This window comes from Mirounga leonina, unplaced genomic scaffold (genome assembly GCF_011800145.1).
Source record: "Mirounga leonina isolate KUSES-001 unplaced genomic scaffold, KU_Mleo_1.0 Mir_178, whole genome shotgun sequence".
Lineage (NCBI taxonomy): Eukaryota > Metazoa > Chordata > Mammalia > Carnivora > Phocidae > Mirounga > Mirounga leonina.
Window position 1 is genome coordinate 618,843 of NW_023270464.1, and position 14,595 is coordinate 633,437.

General features: G+C 40.3%; 1 protein-coding gene across 8 annotated transcripts in view; it reads left to right on the top strand.

Annotated features, from left to right (window-relative positions):
- Nucleotides 1–14,595, top strand: part of HERC2 (HECT and RLD domain containing E3 ubiquitin protein ligase 2) — a 260,003-nt gene that overhangs the window by 142,174 nt on the left and 103,234 nt on the right. For all 8 annotated transcript variants that reach the window (XR_004682606.1, XM_035023922.1, XM_035023920.1 and 5 more), the window contains 9 exons: nt 816–959; nt 3,739–3,881; nt 8,167–8,434; nt 8,579–8,715; nt 9,213–9,311; nt 11,388–11,556; nt 11,655–11,780; nt 13,399–13,507; nt 13,641–13,780. Coding sequence is in view for 7 of the 8 variants with exons in the window: in XM_035023922.1 (XP_034879813.1) it covers nt 816–959; nt 3,739–3,881; nt 8,167–8,434; nt 8,579–8,715; nt 9,213–9,311; nt 11,388–11,556; nt 11,655–11,780; nt 13,399–13,507; nt 13,641–13,780 (1,335 nt within the window). In the remaining variant the exon portion in view is untranslated. The remainder of the gene's footprint in view (nt 1–815; nt 960–3,738; nt 3,882–8,166; nt 8,435–8,578; nt 8,716–9,212; nt 9,312–11,387; nt 11,557–11,654; nt 11,781–13,398; nt 13,508–13,640; nt 13,781–14,595) is intronic.

The following is a 14,595-nucleotide window of genomic DNA, read 5'->3' on the forward strand; positions in this document are numbered from 1 at the left end:
ATCTCTGGCTGGAGGGCCACGTGCATGTACACGACAGCATGTTCAGAATTCCACTAACCTTGTCCTTTGGTCCCCATTTCCATCACAGTGAATAAACCTCTTTGCCAGGCAGTCAGGCTTGATGCTGCTCCATCCTATTCCATCTCACATTGCTATGCTACCTTCCATGGCCTCCAGCGTGTCCTGCCTTGGAACACTGTTGCCACCACTATAGTCCAGCTGTTCTTGTGGTCTGCCTGAATCTTTGTGGCAGCTATCTTCGTTTCCTCCTCAGTCGGCTGTCAGGCCCCACTGCAGTCATTTGTTTAGATAAGACTCCAGGGAGTGCCATGATCTTGTTGAGTTAGAGAACTGTATGTTGTGAGTATCCAACAAAACTGTCTTGGAGGAGTCTTGGCAAGAAAAGGTGAAACTATTTTGTTTGTGATGTAGGTATCTAGTTGAAATTTCAGCAATGTGGGAAACGTTTGATTATACTAATAATAACTAACATGGATCTAACTGTGTTAAACCATTTAATTCTCACCCTAACCCATGAAAGTAGCTACAAGGGGAGCAGGAAATGGGGAAGACCTGGGGGAGATAGAGGATGCTTATCCAGAAGCACTAGCCAAAACACTGGGAAAGACAAGTCCTTCATTACTGACAGTATTTGGCATGGCCAGATAATTCCCACAGGGCAGGGCATTGTTTATGCCACTTTGCAGCCATGGCACTTTGGTTTGGGAAGCAGAACACCTTCCCCAAGGCCATACAGCTGGTGAGAAGAGCCCAAGCAAGGTGTGTCATTCCCGCTGAGTCCTTTTCTCCCACAGGACAAGTAGACCTGGATCTGCTGAGGTGCCAGCAGTTAAAACTGTACATCCTGAAGGCAGGCCGTGCACTGCTTTCCCACCAGGACCAGCTCAGGCAGATCTTGTCTCAGCCAGCTGTTCAGGAAGTCACAGCTGCTCATACAGGTACCTTTTAAAGGAAGCTCTTATAGATCTGTAAGGAATGCAGGTGCTCCCATAGAAAACAGGCAAAAGACATGAATAAATAGTCCGTAAAAGGGGAAACAGATGGCTTCTAAATATATGAGAGAGATGTGCAGCCTGGCCAATAATTGATGAAGTGCAAATGACAGTGTCGTTGTCTTACAAGACAAAAGATTGAGGGGATCTGGTGGGAAGGGAGGAAAAACAGTGCTCTCCTGTTTTGTTATTTAAAGTGTGGCCCATGGACCAGCAGCATTGATGGCATATAGGACCATGTTAGACACAGACTCTCAGGCTGCACCCCAGACCTAAGAAATCATGGTTTGCATTTTAATAAGGCCCTCCCGGGGTTTATAAATAAAACATATAAAATATTACTGCTTTAACACATTGCTAGTGGGAATTTAAGTTGGTACAACCACCTAATGGGCATTTGAGGAAATGTTACCCTTTAAAATGTATATACACACACACACATACACAGCTATTATCTGTATCTCTCTGTTCTCTATATCTCTCCATTGACCTCTGAGTCATCTTGTGGGAATTTATCACATGAAAAGGCATGAAGATAAGTGTTTACAGAGGCTCGTTATGGCTTCTTTGATGGTACTGTTTTTAGGTTGAAAACTGGAGACACCTAAATGCCCATTATTGGGTGGTGTATCTACACAGTGGAATACCACGGCATCATTCACAATGATGATACATATATATGTTCATAGCCATGGGAACATGAAAATGATAAATAAAAAAGCACATTGCTATGTATATCTCTTTGTAGATATGCCATAGATTCATCTGCTTACTATACTTTGACAGTGGAATTTCAGCTGCCTTTATTTTCTTTATACTTTCCTATATTCAGTTTTCTCGAATAGCCTTATATCACTTAGAATAGGAAAAACCCCCAACATTATAAAATATTTTTTTGATCATCTACTATTAAAAGACATGTGCTAAAGTATTATGGGGAGCAAGATAGTCCTTATTTATGATTCCAAACTCTCTGGGGTCAGAGTGAGAAGAGAAAATGAATGTAGATGGCTCTGTGCAGTGTATGATGCCAGTGCCCTGTGAAATGTGTAATTGCAGTTCCATAGGTGTCTTGGGGACATTGGTGGCTGAGGGCTGGGGAGGACAGCTTTTGAAGGGTGTGGCAAACCCTAGGTACAGCGTGATGAGGAAGCTCTGTCCTGATGGAAGAGACGGTAGGGGCACAAACATAGCAGTGAGTATATGGGTGAGTATTGAAGTGCTTCGCTTTGCAAGGAGCTCAGGGTTTATTGATGAACGTGGGCCAAAAGCTGGAGAGGTCAGCTGAATTCATGTGATAGAATGCCTTGAATACCAGGGTGAAACTTAAGGCTGACTTAGAGCTGCAGTGAGGACCCACATGGTAAGGACTGATATTCAGGATGATAAATCTTCTAGTGAGGTATAGGAGTATTTGAAAAATGAAGGCCATGGAAATGAGAGAATTGCTTTTGTGTCAAGTGATAAGGTGTCTTCTGGGGGAAGGCATGAAAAATGGAAAGAAGGTTCCAGTAGACACACTGGTATACAGTGTAGTCTTTTCGATAATAACTGCATGGGAAACCAGTGAAAAGTCAAAGATGGCTGATGTTTCAAGCTTGAGTTACAGGGAGGGCAGAGGGGCGTGCCTTTGACAAAAATTAGGAAATACAGTGGAGTTTGGGGTGTTTTGTTTCTTAATCTTAAGAGGGTATTGTGAATTTAATTTTAATGTGCTGAGTATAAGATAAATCTAATCAAAGTGCAGATTTATTCTGTATTAGACAGTAGGGACCTTAAAGATAATCCACTATTGTAGAAGATCAGGAAACCAGAGCCCAGGGAATTAGATTGGCTGTTCTCTGGTCACCCTGATGAGTAGCTCTGGAGACACTGAATCAGGGTTACTATCCCATGTATGGGACAGAGTAGGGGCTCCAGACAGAGCTGTGTAGAGCAGGGCTTGACAAATTACCATGGCCACCAGTTTTTATAAAGTTTATGGGAACACAGCCATGCCTACTTGTTTACATGTCATCTTAGGTGGCTTTCACTCTGCAGTGGCAGAGTTGAGTAGCTGTGATAGACATGTGGCTGGTAAGTTTGAACTGTTTACTCTCCCTTCAAGAGAAAGATTTTCCAACCCCTGATCTAGAGGATTAGTTGAAGTTGTCACCAACCAGCCAGCAAACTCAAATGGTGAGTGGGCTCGAGGCAGTGGGACTCAGTGGGCCTGGGGCAAACAGGAAGTGCTAAATGCTTCACCCAAAGCTACTCAGATTAAAACAGACAAAAAGATGTTACCCTGACCACACAACATATTTGGAATTGGTGTCAATTTATGGCCTGAACAGGGTTAGCGGGAAAAGCCAGCGTGAAAAATACAAACTTGGGAGCGTCCATAGAAGGGGGCGGTTTCTGAAGCAATGAGTGTGCACCAAGAAAGAGAAGGTATAAGAATTGGACCAAAGGCAGAAATCTGAGAGGTAGCCCCCCCCCCTTTTTTTTTTTTTGGCTCTAAAGAAACACATGAACTAACAAAGGATAGATGCCAAAAAGCAGGGAGTGGAAAATTCTTTAGAAACTAGTTTTTGATATCTGAGCCTTGAAGATTTTGATGGTCCAATGCTTGAAGATGTAGAGATCATATTCGGTTTAACATGTTTAATGCATTATCTTTAATAGTGAAGAGATGTTAGGAGTTGAAATATAATTTACTCATATTTTGTTTGTTTTTTAAATTCAGATGATGGAGCAGCTGCATCCCCTGACCTTGGGGACATGTCTCCTGAAGGGCCGCAGCCTCCAATGATCCTCTTGCAGCAGTTACTGGCCTCGGCCACCCAGCCATCTCCAGTGAAGGCCATATTTGACAAGCAGGAGCTAGAGGTACAGTAACAGCCTTGGCAATTTTAATCTGTTACATTAAATCGGGAACAATATTTTTTCTAGATGTATGTTTTCTTAAGGATATATTCTGAATTTTAAACGATACGCCAAAGTAATTCTTATGACTAGTTAGGCTTTAACCATGTTTGTCATAGAGCATTATAATACTAGTTAGAGGATGGGTGAGTTGAAGTTTAATCTTACTATTTTTTAAAGATTTTATTTATTTATTTATTTATTTATTTGAGAGAGAGTCTAGAGCAAGCCAGGGGAGGTAGAGGGACAACAGACTCTGCACCGAGTACGGAGCCTGATGCAGGGCTCGATTTCACGACCCTCAGATCATGACTGAGCTGCAATCAAGAGACACTTAACCAATCGAGTCACCCAGGCATGCTGAAGCTTAACTTTAATTTGAATATGAGTGAATTATTTGAAAAAGTTAATGAGATTCAACATGGGTCAGATGCTCAAATAGTTATGGTGTAATAATCTTTTTCTAGGAAATATTGTTATTGAAGGAGCCCCATTAGGCCTAGGAATATTACACTGGCAGGTTTTTTCCACTCACTCCAAAGGCTTTCTTGGGCATGCCCTGTTGCTGCCAGGCTTGCAGTCCTTGCCCTGTTGCAGAGCACATGTGCTGCAGTGTAACTTGGGGCTGGGGCTGTGGGCAAGTTCCCATAGAAGTATGACATGTGACCAGGTCTAAGAGTGATGTGGATTTTCATGGCCTGCAGCATGAAGGATTAGATGTTTCTAAAAATCCTTCTTTTGGGGCACCTGGGTAGCTTAAGTCAGCTAAGCGTCTGTCTTTGGCTCAGGTCATGATCTCGGGGGTCCTGGATCGAGCCTGCATCAGGCTCCCTGCTGAGCAGGGCATCTGCTTCTCCCTCTGCCTTTGCTTCTCCCCCTGCTCATGCTCTCTCTCAAATAAATAAATAAAATCTTTAAAAAAAAATAAAAATCCTTCTTTCTATGTAATATGTAAAAAACTCTGGATAAAATCTCAAACACAAAAACAAAACCTTGAGTGCTCAATTTGGCAGGCGGAACATACCCTAATAGAAATCCTCAGAGACCAAGACTGCAGGGAGTTAAGGGAGTGAGGAAGCAGCTGCATCAGATTGTTGGGAGGGCTGACAGCAATCAGGTGGGAGGAAGGTGGAGCGCAAAGGGAGAAGGCAAGAAATGTTGGGCATGAGGATAGGGAGCAGTGCGGTCTGAATGCCAACTATTTGTTAGGTCTGAAAACCACTAAGATGAGAGTTCAGGTTAAAGTGGCTATAATGTGGCAGCGCTTCTAGTCACCTGTAGAGATAAAAAGAGGGCACTGAGAGCAATTGAAGAGTGAATTGGACAGAATGCAACCTGGAATCACACTGGGAGGTGCCCAGTGTTAAGAGGAAAGATGTAGAAGGAAATGGAGAGTTAGCCTTTAAGAATTGAGAAGGACTGTTGTAGCAAAGAGAGATCTTTTTTTTTTTTAAGATTTTATTCATTTATTTGAGAGAGAGAGTGCGAGCGAGAGAGCAGCAGAGGGAGAGGGAGAAGCAGACTGCCCACGGAGTAGGGAGCCCAATATGGGGCTCCATCCCAGGACCCTGAGATCATGACCTGAGCTGAAGGCAGCCGTTTAACCAACTGAGCCACCCAGGCACCCCATAGAGATCTTCCATTGTTTTGACTGTCTCTATTGATTCTGATGGAAATTCAACCATCATTCTTTTTTTTTTTAATTTTTATTATTTTTTAAAGATTTTATTGATTTATTTGAGACAGAGAGAGAGTGGGAGCAAGCACAAGTAGAAGGAAAGGGCAGAGGGAGAGGGAGAAGCAGACTCCCTGGTGAGCAGGGAGCCCGATGTGGGGCTCATCCCAGGACCCTGAGATCATGACCTGAGTGGAAGGCAAACACTTAACTGACTGAGCCACACACGAGCCCCTCAACCATCATTCTTATTGTTCTGTATGAAATGCCTTTTTCTCCCCCTTTGGCTGCATTTAATATTTCATGATTTTTTTTGTTTTATTTTTCTGCAATTTGACTAAGATGTGTATGTATTTTTTAGCTCCATCTTCTTGGGGTACATTTAAGTTATGTGCATCTCTGGCTTGATATTTTTCCCCCCACCAAATTTGGAAATTTGTTAACCATTTTTTCCTGTTCTGTTCTCATTTTGTTCTTTGCTAAGAAAGATTATTAATGCATTTCTGTTTGTTTTGTAGGCCTTTCTTTTGGTTAATCAGCTTGGCTAACTGTATTGATCTGTTTTCAGGGTCAGGCTGTTCTGCTTTGTTGGGTCTAAATGTGCTGTAGGCCATCTAAGAAATTCTTTGTTTTGTATTTTCAGACCTCATATTTCCATTTGGATCCTTATTTTATAGTTCTGTAAAGCTCTCCTGACAGTTCTTATCTCTTCACTCTGTATTTTTTACTGTATGTATATTTAAAAAACATGTTCCTGATAGTTACGTTAAATTTCTTGTTTGTTTATTTTACCACCTGGGCCAGCTGTCAGTCTGCTACTATTGGCAGTTTTTTTCTCTTGATTATGATCAGCTATTGGTTCTGCTTCTTCACATATCTATAGTTGTTAAAGTATTCCAGAAGTTTCAGATGTTACATTGTATTGCCTCTGTGTTCTGTCAACGTTTTCTGGAGAATGTGGAATTTTATTCTCATAGATGGTTCATTACCTGACAGTTCTCCCCAGTCCTTTGGAGACTTGGTTCTAGACTTTTTTTGTTGTGGTTTATTTTTGTTTTGCAGCTAGACCTGGTTTCTGTATTCTCATTCTACAGGATTTAGAATCTTTTCTGAGGTTTCAGTGGGAACCTCTGCACCTTGACCAACTCCATCTAACTTTGTTGGACTGGGACCTCAGACTGTCTCCCTAGCGCTGGGTAGCCATAGAATCCCTCTAGCCTTCCTGCATTTCCTTTATGCTGGGTTCTTCCGGGTCTCACAAATGCTCAGTTTTGGAATCAGTCAGTAATTTGGGATAGTCTGTATGCATATTTTATGATTTCTCCCTCACTTCTCATTGCTCTGGCAGGACTGAATTCCAGCCTCTGATTGTAGTCTAATAAACACTGCCCTGTCAGCTTGCATGCTGGTTTCCCTTGTGGTCAAGGGTTGTACCTATTCCAGTTTTGATTGCTTTGGCTGTTCTCCAGGACCTTCAAACAGTTTTTGAAAATATTTTGTTCAGGGTTCATAGTTATTATTAGTAGAGACTTAGTCCAGTGCACCCTAAGTCCCCATTACCAGAACTTCTAACTCAGTCTAGTTCAGAATTGTAAGCTTTTAGCATGAAGCCTGTCACTTCTGAGTTATTCACACCTCACAGCAAACCTTTGGTTTTTGACACTTCCTAAGCACTGAAAGGCTTACGGGAATCCTTGGTTTCTTCTTAATTTCTTCCTCACATGCTCAGTTTAAAAAAAAAATAGCAAGTCTTAGGCCCTATGAGAATAACTGGAGATGAGGAGCAGAGAGTTTCAAGTAGTTCAGGGAAAGGGTTGTGTGTACTGGAGGTAGGGAGTCCCAACTATAGACCCCAGCAATGTATACGTTCATTGATTGATTGTAATTTGTTTCCCAGTATTTTTTATTTCCCTTATTTTTTATACCATGTTTAACTCAGAGTGGTTCTTTTACCTGTGAATCATTGAGAGCTGACTTGATGGTACATGAAAGAATCCCATGTCATCTCTGGCTTATCTTACAGAGGAAAAGAGCAAGAGACTGTGGACACTGCCTGGTCATGGGGAGGGGGTCAGGGACTCCTACTTTCCCATCCAGCTCCACTCACTCTGCATTTAACTTGCTCAGCTTGTTTCCTACTCAGAGAGGCTGTGAAGTTTTCTTTAATTACATTGATAATTGGCTAATTTACTGGGTACTGTGCATGATGAAGCAGGAGTTACTTGACCATCACATCTTTCTGCTGCATTAAACTATGAAAGTTGTCTTTGTTGTTTGTTAACATATTTTATCCATTCATTTAAAAATAACACATGTAAGTCTGAGTTTCCTGTACTTTTGTACTGCATTTCATAGTGGAAGCTCGTAATTTCCATTTGCTTAGACTGCTTAAGACTCTTGACTTTTCTTAAAAAATATTTTTTATTTATTTTCTTAAAGTAGGCTGTGCACCCAAGGTGGGGCTTGAACTCACGACCCCATGATCCAGAGCCGCATGCTCTACCAATTGAGCCAGCCAGGCACCCCAGTCTCTTGACTTTTATAAACCTCCCAGCTCCACTCTCATTTGTCCAGGCTGCAGCTCTGGCTGTATGTCAGTGTTTGGCTGTGGAGTCCACTCACCCGTCAAGCCCAGTGTTTGAAGACTGCAGCTCCAGTGAGGCCACAACGCCTGTCCCTGTGCAGCATGTTCGCCCTGTCAGAGTAAAGAAGCGCAAACAGTCACCTGCCCCTGCTCTGCCTATTGTGGTTCAGCTAATGGAAATGGGATTTCCTAGAAGGAACATAGAGTTTGCGCTGAAGTCACTCACTGGTGCCTCTGGGAATGCTGCTGGCTTGCCAGGTATATTGTTTTCCTTGTGGGTGCTTCACTTACTGTGCCCACGCATTTGTTTGTAGGTTTGCCTTAAAATGCTAACATCAGCAGCCCGCAGGCAGGCTGGTGCTGTGGATCCTCACTGTGGGTGCACTGTGTGCTTGCTTGTAGGCGTGGAGGCCTTGGTTGGGTGGCTGCTGGACCATGCTGATGTGCAGGTCACAGATCTCTCGGATGCAGACACAGGGTCTGAGGAGTGTTCAGATGAGGAGGTGGTGGAGGATGTGGACGACTCGGCCTACGCTGTGGTCAGTGCCTCCTGTGTGGTTGCCCCACCTCTTGTGTCAACCTGATCTGTGCTCTGGGTTTCCTGCATGCTCTTCCATGGGGCCTCTCTGCGGTTCTTCCGCACACATAATGAAGCTGCTAAGTGGTGACTGGGTTTTCTGTGCCTTAATTACTTTAGCTTTAAAGCAGACCCTTGTTCCAACATCTAGTGATGTTGGGTAGCCATTAGACTGTGCTTTATTTAAAAAGCATGTTTTATATGACACAGAGACTTCTGATTTAAGTAAATCATTTCATGGGATTAATTTGGAAATAACTCAAATTTTCCATACTTTTAGCTTTTCATATTCATTCTGTTTACTATATTGTTTAATATTTTTTAAATGAAGAATTTTATAGTGAAAATATAGCATAATATTTCATACTTTATTTTTTAATATTAAAGGTTTCACATACTTCTTTTTAAGTAGGTTTATCTGGTTCACAATTTTTAAAAAAATATATTTATCTCTTGTAGTCTACTGGTGCTGTTGTAACAGAGAGCCAGACATACAAAAAACGAGCTGATTTCTTGAGTAATGATGATTATGCTGTGTATGTGAGAGAGAATATTCAGGTGAGTAAATGTCTTAGCCTGGAGCTTTACTCAGGTTTCTAGTCAGTGTTCGAGCATCTTAGAAAGTCAGAAGCCTGGTGGGGGAGGGCATAGCCCCTAGCAAGGAGGCCACTGTTACTGGAGCAGAGGACAGAGGAACAGAAGATGAACAAGGGGTACCAGAGCTAGAGAGCAAAAGGTGGTTTGTCCGTAACGACATGGCACAGACATATGTGCTTCTCAATTATCCCCATTTGGACACCTAAAAAATCTATTTTTGCTTGTTTTTCTTACATCATTCTTATTGCCAACTAATTTTTAAAATCTAGTTAGGCTCTTTATGTAGTCCTTTATTTATCTTAAATCCTTTCTTTTCTTGTTTTATTTTATTTTATTTTATTTTATTTTTTAAGATTTTTTATTTATTTATTTGAGAGAGAGAGAATGAGAGACAGAGAGCATGAGAGGGAGGAGGGTCAGAGGGAGAAGCAGATTCCCTGCTGAGCAGGGAGCCCGATGCGGGACTCGATCCCGGGACTCCAGGATCATGACCTGAGCCGAAGGCAGTCGCTTAACCAACTGAGCCACCCAGGCGCTCTCTTTTCTTGTTTTAATTCTTTTCTGGTTAGTATACTTCAGAGAAAATCTCAGAAATCATCTCATTTCATCTGTAAATATGTCAGTATGTAGTCCTAATAGATAAAGGATTTGTCTTTTTTTTTTTTTTTTTAAAGATTTTTATTTATATGACAGAGAGAGACACAGCGAGAGAGGGAACACAAGCAGGGGGAGTGGAGGAGGGAGAAGCAGGCTTCCTGCGGAGCAGGGAGCCCGATGCGGGGCTCAATCCCAGGACCCTGGGATCATGACCTAAGCCGAAGGCAGACGCTTAACCATCTGAGCCACCCAGGCGCCCCTGTCTTTTTTTTTTTTAAAGTAAGCTGTATCCCCAGTGTGGGGCTTGAACTCACGACCCCAAGATCAAGAGTCCCATGCTCTACTGGGTGTGCCAGCTGGGCACCCTGATAAAGGATTTAACATAACAACATTACTGTTACCTAATATTAGGTAACAAAATAAACAGTAATTCCATAATATCATCTTATACCCAGTGCTTGCTCAGATTTCCCCAGTTTTCTCAGAAACTGCTTTTTAAAACAGTAATTTTTGAATTTGGATCAAACAAGGTCATACACCTTACATTTGGGTGATGTCTTTCTGAAATGCCTTTTAACCTAGAACAGTTGTCCCCTTTTTTTTCTCCTTTTCATGTCATTTATTTGTGGCTAAACTTTGTTGGATCACGTCTTCCTCCCTCCCTCTGCATTTCCTGTAAAGTCAAAATGAGGTCTGGTGGGGTTGGGGGGAGCTCTTGGACTCAGGCAGTGCCTTAGGCATGAATGCATCATATGGACCAGCGGGCAGTGTTGTTGGTTAGGTCTTTTTCGTCTACTTCCATCTGTTAAGGAGTTCTCTATTGTACATTTTTGTGCTTTGATAGCCGTTCATGTCATCACCTAGATTCGTCATGAGGGCTTGCACAATAGTGGTTTTCTAACTTTGTCATGCCTTCCAGATTTATTAGCTGGAGTTTATTCTTTGAAGAACTCTTTTTAAATCAACTCTAGTTACTCTTTATAATACATTTTATATAAGAAAGGCAGAATAAATGCTTGTTTTGTTTTAGTTTTGCTTTATCAATTTTCAGAATGGTGAATTGGTGCCATGGAACTTACAAAGGTGACCAAGAAATTTTGCTTATTATCATTGTGATGAATTTATTGGCTGATAAGTATTTGATGTGTTTCAACCATTAGTCCTGTTGATCAAGTTGTTCTTTTGAATGAACACTCTGATCTTTGAGAGCTCCCTTGCTTTATGGCACAAGTTGATCCATGTTCATTTATGTATTTCCTGCCCCAGACCTTAAGCCAGCCAGTTTTCTAAAGATCCCTGGTTCCTTTTAGTGTAAAATGATTTTGAGAATACACTCTGGGTGCTAGAGGAAATCCTTTTTTAGAAATAGAATAATGCTACTTATAATTGTTCATTTCATCTATACACTGGATTGGATTTTTATTTTAATTTTAATCTTAGGTGGGAATGATGGTTAGATGCTGTCGAACATATGAAGAAGTGTGTGAAGGAGACGTGGGCAAAGTTATCAAATTGGATAGAGATGGACTACATGACCTCAATGTTCAGTGTGATTGGCAGCAGAAAGGAGGCACTTACTGGGTTAGGTATATTCATGTGGAACTTATTGGTAAGCCCATTCTAAAGTTCTTTTGCTTTTTCTTAAGTAGAGACAGAGTTCTCAGGAATAAATACTAATTATAGTTTACTTATTATTGTAATCTCTAGGCTATCCTCCACCAAGTTCTCCGTCTCACATAAAGATTGGTGATAAAGTTCGCGTCAAAGCCTCAATCACCACACCAAAATACAAGTGGGGATCTGTGACTCATCAAAGTGTGGGGGTTGTGAAAGGTAATATTATCCAGGCAACAAAATTCCAGATGTTAGCTTTTCATCAGCTAATGTAATAAACTCACTTTTTTTCATTCAAGGGCAAGAAAAACAAGTATGAAGAAAGTCTATGATATATAAATAGCTTTTTTTTTTTTTTTTTTTTTTTTGCTTGTCAGTGCTCTCTAGTCCAGGAACACACCTATAGTTGAACAGTCAGGTTTATTAACTCATTACCACTCGGGAGGATGCATACCCTGGAAAATAGGGTGTCTCCGTAAGTGGGTATAACAAAGGACTAATGGGGTTTGTGTTGGATATTTTGGGAAGGCTTCAAAGGAGTGGGGTAATTCTAAGAATGGGTATCTTAATAAATATTAATCTATAAGACAGGGAAAAAATGGAGCTAGGGTGGAGTTAATGATTGGCAAGGAAGCAGTTGTTCATACTAACCAGGATGGGGGAAGTGGGGGGTTAGGGAGGGTATCTGATTGTGTTTGTGGTTTGGATTAGATTTGAACTTGATCAGACTGACTAAAGAGTGGTTTTGCTTTTGTCTTGATCTGTCACAGTCACAGGATAACCTTGTTTGATGTTGGTGTTCTGTAAACTTGTTCTGTCATTCTGCCAAATGGCCTATGTGTGAGTGTCTGGCCACCTCCCTCAGTTGGGGAGTATTTCTGTCTCTCTCTCCTCTCTGCTATAATAAAATTTAGGACTAAATTTAAGAAATGGAAATGTGCAAATGATGTGAGTTAAGAACTGGAAACACAAAATTCTTTTCAGTTTATATTTAATGTGATATTACTGAGATTTCAAATCAAACACATGGTATACTTTAAAAGGTCTCCTATGTCCATTTTAACAATCACATGAGAAGTAATTAAAAATGCATCCGGTTTTATTTTATCTTTAAACTCTTTTAAGGCCATAGAGAGATCCTGTTTTGTTTTGTTTGAACCTTGTACCTCTTACGGTTGAATAGCTTAGATTAGAAATGGCCATAATGGTGGTGCTTCCCCAGTGTGTGGGAATGTTAGAATGTCTCAAGTTACATAAGAACAAATGGTTTATTTAACATTTTACTTTAACATTTTTCTTTACTTAAGAGGTTCTTAAAAGCTTTATAAGTCAAAACACAGATAAGTTTTAAAAATAAGAACTTGGTTCAGAAGTTAATGTTTGAGTAGCAGAGTGTTCTTACCAAAGGACAAGAGATCTCTTGACATTATTATTGTGATTTTTATTTCCTAAGATACTAAATGGAGTTTTTGACTTGTTGTAATTAAAAACAAAGAAACAAACTTATTGTGGAAAATTTCAGACATATACAAAAGTAGAGAATATAGCATAAAGAACCTCCTTGTGCCCATCACTTGGCTTTAATAGTTGTCAACCCCTGGCCAAAGTTGTTTCATCCATGTTTCCCTCCCTTGATTATTTTGAAGCTAATCCCTGATTGAGGTCATGTGTTAGTTCATCCATAAGTATCTTAGTATGTCTCTCTAAAAGAGAACTACTCTTTGTAAAATGTAAATGACTACAGTATAATTATCATAATGATTAGGTATAGTTTAAATTTTAACATTAGGCTTTTATTGGTGACTAAGATGTTTCAGCAGTTTCTATTGTGTCCTAGCTTTCAGTGCAAATGGAAAAGATGTCATTGTCGACTTTCCTCAGCAGTCTCACTGGACTGGGCTGTTGTCAGAAATGGAGTTGGTGCCTAGTGTTCATCCTGGGGTTACGTGAGTTAATTTTTATATTGCTAGATTTGTTTGGGAGGAATCGTTTTCTTTGGAATTAAATTTAATAAATTGCCTTAATTTAATAAATGACATTATCTTTTTCTTATCAACGCAATGGTTGTTTTAAAAATAGGTGTGATGGCTGTCAGATGTTTCCTATCAATGGATCTAGATTCAAATGCAGGAACTGTGATGACTTTGATTTTTGTGAAACCTGTTTCAAGACCAGAAAACACAACACTAGGCATACGTTTGGCAGAATAAATGAACCAGGTATGGTAGAATGGTTATGCTCTTTTTCATTAAAATATTATTAATGAAATCATTGTGCACATGTATGTTATTTAGTTTGCTCTTTGAAGTTCATGTTTATATAGTGAGCACTGCACAGTGTGCACAGTAAAAAAGAAAAATGCACACACTTGAAAACTTGCTGTCTTCTTTTTTCAAGCAATGAGGGACTACGGGCATTAGAATAACAGGGTTTGTTTGCTTGTATTTCCATAAATAACGTTAAAAGGGTCTCAAGAAACTAAAAAATGTTTTGTTGCATGGGGTGTGGAATTGGATAGATATATGTCTTTTATTATATCTTTTTTTATTGTGGCAGAATATGTACAACACAAAATTCGCCATTTTAATCACTTTGAAGTGTACAATTCAGAGAATGTTGCACAACATCTCCACTAGTTCCAAAACTTTTTCACCACTCCAAACAGAAACTCTGTACCATTAAGCGGTAATTCCCCATTTTCCCCTCCCCCAGTCCCTGGGAATTAGCTTGATGACACCAGGTACCACATATAGGTGGAACCAAAATTTGCCTTTTTGTGTCTTATTTTACTTTTGTGTACTTATTTTACTAAGGATTATGTTTCCAGGGTTTATTCCATGTTGTAACATGTGTCAGAACTTCATTTCTTTTTATGGCTGAATAATCTTTCATACATACCACATATTGTTTATCTATTCATCTATTAACAAACATTTGGATTGTTTCTACCTTTCAGTTATTATGAATAATGTTACTGTGAACATTGGTGTACAGATCTGTTTGAGTTCTTGTTTTTAAAATTGGGAGTGGAATT